General features: G+C 39.5%; 1 protein-coding gene across 1 annotated transcript; it reads right to left on the reverse strand.

Annotated features, from left to right (window-relative positions):
* Positions 1-4,947: 4,947 nt before the first annotated feature.
* LOC145414415 (uncharacterized) lies at positions 4,948-6,243 on the reverse strand. The gene has a single exon (XM_080283951.1). The coding sequence runs from the start codon at positions 6,241-6,243 to the stop codon at positions 4,948-4,950; it is 1,296 nt and encodes a 431-aa protein (XP_080140077.1).
* Between the last annotated feature and the right edge of the window lie 2,461 nt (positions 6,244-8,704).

Genomic DNA, 8,704 nt, shown 5'->3' on the forward strand with positions numbered 1-8,704 from the left:
TGCTGTTGGGTGTCTGCCCTTTCCTCTCCTCCATCCTTCTTTCCTTCCATCCTCTTCTGTCTTTCCTGTATTCTTTCCTTGTTCTTCTGCCTACGGGTGACTTTACACTCCCTCTGTCTTTCTTTCCTTCATTCTTACCTCTTCCTTCTGCCTGTGGGTGACTATACTGAGTGACAAGCCAAATGATTTCGTGAACACCAGGAAACCATTTACTACACTGGGTGGTAACCATATAACCAAATTTTGGCGCCTGGTGGTTTAGTGGGTTATTATTGCACTCCAATCGGATTGAGCCGGTGAAGGTTTATATCCAAGGGATGGTTGGGGTTGATTGCTCATGTAGTGCCACTCAGGGATGAGTGAGGCTGGTCACTCTCATCTTAAATGTCGGGACCAACTGCCTGTCCCCGGGCTCCTACTCTCCTCATGGGGCAATGTAGGATTGGATGATGGATGGATGGATGGAACAATAGTAGCAAATGTGAAAGCAAAGAAGGGAAAGAAGAAAGTTATAAGCAAGGGTTAGAACGAATTGAAGAAACTGTGAAACCCACATCTTGAAAGGACACCAGCTATTATAAGGGACGATGAGGAGAACAAAAATGTATTGTACCGGTATTACTGTGAAAGCTATCCTTGCAGTATGGAGATCTGTTGAAAAATAATAAATAATTACTACTGCTATCAATGCAACTACTACTACTACTACTAACCCTCTCAGGCGCAGGTGGTTTGAGTCGTAAGATTGTTTAACAACCTGTAAAGCACACCATGACATGAATCAGATAAAAAAAAAATAATGATAAAAAATATGACACACATCGGCGGGAAACTTGTGTCCTCCTTTGTTTGACACGATGTCAAACAAAGGAGGACACAAGTTTCCCACCGATGTGTATCATATTTTTTATTATTATTTTTTTTTTTTTACCCGATTCATGTCATGGTGTGCTTTACAGGTTGTTAAACAATCTGACAACCAGGGACTGATTTAGGGTGTGTGGGGCCCTAGGCCATTAACCCCTAAACTGCGAGATTTTTTAGCCTGACTTGCGTATCTCGCGGGCATATTCGCACTCCGACATACTCTCTAGAAATATTTGCCAAAAATCAGTTATTAGTCCTAGAATATTATAATTAAATATGCTTATGGCACATACATTCAGCTTTCTCTTGGGATGTTTGTTGAGCCTTCATTGAGTACCGTAGGACTTGTGGAGACCTCTGAAGTTGGGTAACGAAGTCTCCACTTTACACTTCCCGACAACCCGTAAGATGATTACCACAGCCTGATATTATCACTAGAAACACTAATCTATGATTCTCAGAAAGGTTGGAATCCATACTCAAAAAAGGAAAAAAACTGTGAAAGCAATGAAAATTACGAGCGTGTATGACCTTCCCACTTGACATTGTTCATCGCTGGTGTTCTGTCATTTATTATTCATAAAAACACTCGCAGTTTATATTTCTATTACTATATAACACTTATATATATCTACAGTCTTTATCCATAAGTTTCCTTCAGTAATAGTAGTTTATTGTCACTGTAGCCATTCAATTTCTCTTTCAGTAAAATACGTAGCATTCACTTTCTTGTCCTGTACACTAGCGTTGAGAGTGAATCTGTCACTTTCATTTTCACTTTCATAACTATAACTCATAGTATTCATACATGCTAGAGTGAAACTTTCACTTTCATTACTCCTAGTATATATACTCGTATTCTTATATTACTACTCATTTACATTTGTATTTACATTCTCTATTTTATTTACATTATTTACATTTCTATTTTATTTACACTGTGTTATGCAGTCACTTGTAGTAACTTATAAAACTATTTTCCATTGTTCACTTATATTTACATTCATTGTTTCACTTGCTGTTTACACATTATTTACACATTATTTACATTTCCACCTGCATTGTTTTACTCACCAGATAGATCGTAGTCACTGTCTATCATTTTCATTGACAAATTAGCCAGTTCACGTTCCACAGTCACTTACCCCTTTACCTCTCTCCACACGAGGTTTAATAAAGGGTAGGGGTCAAAGGGCCCTTTGCATGGGACTAAAAAGCGGTGTAATTGGGCAGGTGCGAATCCCACGTGTTTTTACCTTGAAAGACGACAGTAAACTGAATACAGTGTGGTGGCCTGCCTGCCTAGGGGAAGTGCAATGCTCCCAATGTCAGCGGGGAGAAAGCTGCTAATATATACGCTATGAAATGATTGGCAGGAAATCTAGACAATACATAATATATTAGGTAGTTCCAGGTGAATGTAAATATCACTTAGGCTTCTCCCTTCCTTTCTTATATATATTTTTAATACGAGAATAGATTATACGGCATATTTCAAGCGGAAATAAACAGCGAAAATTAGCGAACGAGTGCACGTGAGGTGTTGTCTGGTGATAATTAGCCAATTCCAGGTGTATGGCACTATCATTTACCTTATTTCTTTCTTGTATATATTATTTGGTTTAAGAATAGGGCATAGCGCTTATTTCAATGGACGAAATCAGTGGAAAATTCCAGGGATGATTTACTTAGCGTAGCACGGCCAGGCAGGCTAGAGGAGAGGGTAATGGAGGGTAGGTAGGGAGGGGAGTCAAGAATGGGGAGAAATGGCTAAATTGTCAACAATGGATGGGAGTACAGATGAGATTAGAAGTGCTGACTAGTGTTGGACATTGGTAGTACTGATAGATGATACAAGCCACCACTTGAAAGCCCGGTCGAATTCAAAATAACACAAAATCACAAAAGTGACGCCTCGTGGTACGATCCCTTGCTCCCAAGCGTCATGAAAGTGACGCCCCGCGTTTAAGGGGTTAATGGGTGAGCGAAGTGAGCGCTTAAAGCTGGGAGGTCTGGGGGGGCGCCGCAGGCCCCCCCGGAAAAATTTTGAAAATGAGCACCTCTGTTCTCACTTCTGAGGCCCATGTAGAGATAAAAATTATACTTTTGAAACAATGTTCAATTTTTTAAGAAGTAGCCAAATGACCAATTTTCACTAAAAATTGGTCAATGGTCACAACAAAACACAGGAACTTTGTGTAAACATTTAGGAAAAATATAATATAATAATAATAATAATAATAATAATATTATTATTATTATTATTATCATCATCATTATTACTATTAATATTATTAGCAATAAGAATAAGAATAGCTGCATTACCTTAAGAATAAGAATAGCTGCATTACCTTCTTTGGCATTACACATTTGGTTTTTTGAAGATTAACTATAAAAATTAAATATTTCATAATCATATAGCTAAGCTAATGAGTAACCCACTGACAAATGAGCATGGATGTTATATAAGCTTTTCTGATAACAGGCACTAGAATTCAGCTTGTGCATTCTTGCACTAAACATAAAATAATTCAGTGGTTGTACAAGAGTATTTTCTACTTCACCCACTTAGATTTTCTATCACATCAGAAGAAGCTCCATATAATCATTTGCATGTAACATTGCCAAAGTTAATGTGTAGTAATAACTTTGCTTGATCTTTGATAAAAATAAATTACTGTACTGCCTAATCACAGTGAGTCTTGAAGTACCATTCAGCAAATTTGAAATACGGTATAACATATTTGGATATGTAATAATTAGCTAGTATGTCATAACATATTCAGAGCTAAGCTGTATGAGGAATGCGAGGAAATATAGTGAGGATCCTTAATGATTAGTTGCTCTCAAATACTTAGCCAGATACAGTACTGTATAATTATACTGTATTGCAACATTAACTCAAATATATATATATATATATATATATATATATATATATATATATATATATATATATATATATATATATATATATAATAAATAAAATTCCTTCTCATATTTTTTCTGTACAGGTATTGTATATAGATTTACTCTGAAATACTTAGCCAAAGCCAATAACAGTACACTGTATAATGTTGTAATACAACATGAGCGAAAAATAAAAAAAAATCAACATATTATTCTATACAGTTATTGTAGACGGGTTTACTCTCAAAGACTTTGCCAGACAGGCCTACAGTACTGTATGTGCTGTAATGCAACGTGAACTAAAAAATACTTAACATTTCCTTTTATGTTATATTTAACATTTATGAGTTTATTCTCAAGTACTTAGCCAGATACAGCACTGTATATGCAATAATACACGATTAACTAAAGAGATCCTTAACATTGTGCTAATAATATGGGTTCATTCTCAAATAATTATCCAGATACATTGCTGTATAATATGCATTAATAGAACATATCAGGAATGGGTAACAAAAAAAGAATAAATAAATAAATAAATTACATTTTTTTTTATAATGTAAATGGAATTCAGTCTCATGTACTGTACTGTACTTAGCCAAATACAGTACAGTACTATATCTGCTGCAGTACAAAATATATATATATATATATATATATATATATATATATATATATATATATATATATATATATATATATATATATATATATATATTCTGTAAAGGTTTACTGTCATATACTTAACCAGTTACTCTACTGTAAGTGATAAGATACAACATAAACTTTCAATTTCTACATATTCATTTACTGTATATGAGAAGCCTAATTTAAATAAAGCTTTCTACTTTCACTCCAATCTATGATCTTATAATATATATGATAGAATGTTTCATTAAATAATTAAATTAAGGATGAATAAACTAGTGTAAAAATCAGATAATGATTGAAAAACTAACACGATTGTAATCCCAGTTGACTGATACGCAATGTGTTTATTGTACGCAATTTGTAGGGTACATTTAACTATTTTTCAGTCAGTTTTGAAGATAGGGAAAATCTTTTTTTTCGAGCCTTCTGACTTGCAAACTGTTTGATGACATCAGTAAAATGAAGCTCCCCTAATTTCTCATGCTCAATGCTCAACAGAGTAAGTGAAGACAAGCAGTCCTACCCCATGGTGTTTCTTAGATAATTCTTGATTAACTTCAGTTTCGAGAATGACCGCTCCCCAGTGCAATTTGTGACAAACATGCAGAGATAGAGCCGTAATACAATTTCAACATTAGCAAATGTTTCTACCATGTCATGTCTGTGAATAACCTGATACATTTCTAGTTCAGGACTTTTTGCAGCCTTTGCACCACCTAATAAAGGAACAGTTTCAGATGAATCTCTTGGAATGGACTTCATAAGGTGTGCAAATTGCAAAAGTTCTGACTCCAACCCAGCCTCCAAGTCCTTAGGATAGGAAGACACAAGCTTTTCAGCAGCTGCTTTAAGCTCAGTGGTCGTTTTGTTTGAAATTTCTGATAAAAAGCCAGATCTCTCTCGAAAATCGCTGTAAGCTCCAAGGCGTTGTTGTAGAGCAGCACAGAGCTTGTCAGTGATGAGCAAGAATGCAGTCACTCTAAACTTGTCTCTCCCTGTCAATGTAACATCCTCTGCGGAGTCAAGTTCATCGTGGTGACGCTTGCACTTACTAATATGCTGTGTGTCGTCCTTGTATGCAGCATTACCCATAGCTGTCACATCACACTTAACCATAGCTTTTGCTTCAAAGTCATCAAACTGGGATCTCAGGTCTTCAACAAAGTGTAAAAGAGACTCTAGCACTGTGACAGCTGTGTTGAGGGAGAGCCCAGATTTTTGCAGTTGGATACTGGTACTCTGAAACCTTTCCAATACTGTATCCCAAACCTCAAGAAGAATTACTGTTTCAAGTTCTTTCAAACCTTTGAGAAGACCACTTGCTTCATCTCTTGTCTCAGCTGGCTGATTCTGATCTGAAGAAAGCTCTTCCAGAACAATGATGTTTTGTTTGTGTGCTCTACTGAGAACAGCTACAGCATCTGCTCGTGCTGACCAACGAGTGTCTGAGAGTTTCTTATCAACTTTCAGCTTCTTATCTTTATGAGTCTCTAGTACCTCACAGTGTCTCCTCCAACGATAAGTAGATGCAATAAGAAAGGTGTAGATCTTTTGTATCAGAGCAAACAATGACACTGCAGCAGGGCAGCTTTCTGCAGCACACTTACCCACCAGGTTTAAGGAATGAGCCATACATGGTATGTACTCAGCTTCACTACACTCATTCTTGATTATCTGTTGGGTCCCTTGATATTTACCAGACATGTTGCTGGCATTATCATAGGACTGTCCTCGGCAGTCGGTAACTGGAATGTTCTTCTCTTTAAGAAAATCAAGAACAGTTGTAGCAATATCTTTGCCAGTGTGGCTTAGCATGGGAATAAACTGCAAAAATCTTTCAACTGGACCTGTAGTAGGCTGTACATAGCGGCCCTATCCTAAATCCGCCACTGCAGTGACAACTCAAACCACCTGCGCCTGAGAGGGTTAGTAGTAGTAGTAGTGGCATTGATAGTAGTAGTACTTATTATTATTCAACAGATCTTCATACTGCAAGGAAAGCTTTCACAGTGATACCGGTACATTTTTGTTCTCCTCATCGTCCCTTATAATAGCTGGTGTCCTTTCAAGGTGTGGGTTTCACAGTTTCTTCAATTCGTTCTAACCCTTGCTTATAACTTTCTTCTTTCCCTTCTTTGCTTTCACATTTGCTACTATTGTTCCATCCATCCATCCATCATCCAATCCTACATTGCCCCATGAGGAGAGTAGGAGCCCGGGGACAGGCAGTTGGTCCCGACATTTAAGATGAGAGTGACCAGCCTCACTCATCCCTGAGTGGCACTACATGAGCAATCAACCCCAACCATCCCTTGGATATAAACCTTCACCGGCTCAATCCGATTGGAGTGCAATAATTACCCACTAAACCACCAGGTGCCAAAATTTGGTTATATGGTTACCACCCAGTGTAGTAAATGGTTTCCTGGTGTTCAGGAAACCATTTGGTTTGTCACTCAGTGTAGAGTCACCCACAGGCAGAAGGAAGAGGTAAGAATGAAGGAAAGAAAGACAGAAGAGGGAGTGTAAAGTCTCCCGTAGGCAGAAGAACAGAAACCTGTGTTTTTACTGTATGTTAACCTTCTGAACATGGCATGATATATTGTGTATACACCATACTTGGTGTGGCAGAGGCATGCGGTGCCTTCATAGAAATAACGAGAGAAGCATTCCACAGGTTAGTGTTTTGGTAAACGGGAAAGGGAAACCCATAGATATAAATCAGCCTAGATGCCGCATGACACTACTTTAGATGTGTCTACCAAGCCACCATCTTGCAACGGTCGAGGCAGACTATGTCGTGTTCCTGACGATAGTCAAAGTTGACCACCATTTACCTAGCAATGCAGCAGCACTGTGCTGCTTTTGGGTGTAGAAAGATTCGGAATATACCTATAGTGACACCGATAGCGTGAGCGGCTCAAGTCTCTGATTATGCACAAGTCTTTCAGCTGCTTCCCTATCCCCCGAAAGGAGGACGGTGGGTTCCAGAAGGGAAATTTAAACCTGCAGTCCACCGAGTTCACATATCAGATGAACCAGGAACCACAACCATTACCACCACAACAACAGCCACCACCATAATAACCACCACCACAACAACAGCCACCACCATAATAACCACCACCACAACAACCTTCACCATCACAACAACAACCACCACCATCACCACAATCACTACCCCCTGAATCACCACCATCACAAGAATAATGACCACCACAGCAACCACTACCACAACCACCACCACCACAACAACAACCACAACTGCAACAACTGTCAACACAAGAGCCACCACCACCACCATAACCACCGCCACAACGGTCACCACCACCACAACAGCAACCGCCGCCACCATCACAACAACCACCACCACCACCACCACAACAACAACAACAACAACCACCACCACAACAACAACATCACCACGACAACAAGAACCACCACCGCCACCACCAAAACAACCACCACCACCATCACCGCCACCACCACCACCACAACAACAACAATAACCATAACAACAACAACCACCACCACCACCACAACAACAACAACAACAACAACAACCATAACAACCACCACCACCACCACCACAACAACAACCACCACCACCACCACCACACAACAACCACCACCACCACCACCACCACAACAACAACAACAACAACCACAACAACAACAACCACCACCACCACAACAACAACAACAACAACAACAACAACCACCACCACCACAACAACAACAACAACCACCATCACCACAACAACCACCACCACCACCACCACCACCAGCACAACAACAACAACCACCACCACCACCACCACAACAACAACAACCACCACCACCACCACCACAACAACAACAACAACAACAACCACAACAACAACAACAACCACCACCACCACCACCACAACAACAACAACAACAACAACAACAACAACAACAACCATCACCACCACCACCACCACAACAACAACAACCACCACCACCACAACAACCACCACCACCACCACCACCACCAGCACAACAACAACAACCACCACCACCACCACAACAACAACAACCACCACCACCAGCACAACAACAACAACCACCACCACCACCACAACAACAACAACAACAACCACCACCACAACAAGAACAACCACCACCACCACCACAACAACAACCACCACCACCACCACCACCACAACAACAACAACAACAACCAGCACAACAACAACAACCACCACCACCACCACCACAACAACAACAACCACCACCACCACCACCACCACAA

The sequence above is a fragment of the Coenobita brevimanus genome, chromosome 99, assembly GCF_032717465.1.
Source record: "Coenobita brevimanus isolate Jiangsu-jjx chromosome 99, ASM3271746v2, whole genome shotgun sequence".
Taxonomy (NCBI): domain Eukaryota; kingdom Metazoa; phylum Arthropoda; class Malacostraca; order Decapoda; family Coenobitidae; genus Coenobita; species Coenobita brevimanus.

What these genes read in the sequence shown, in the direction of transcription:
- LOC145414415 (XM_080283951.1), bottom strand. Translation starts at nt 6,243, where the DNA reads ATGCTAAGCCACACTGGCAAAGATATTGCTACAACTGTTCTTGATTTT.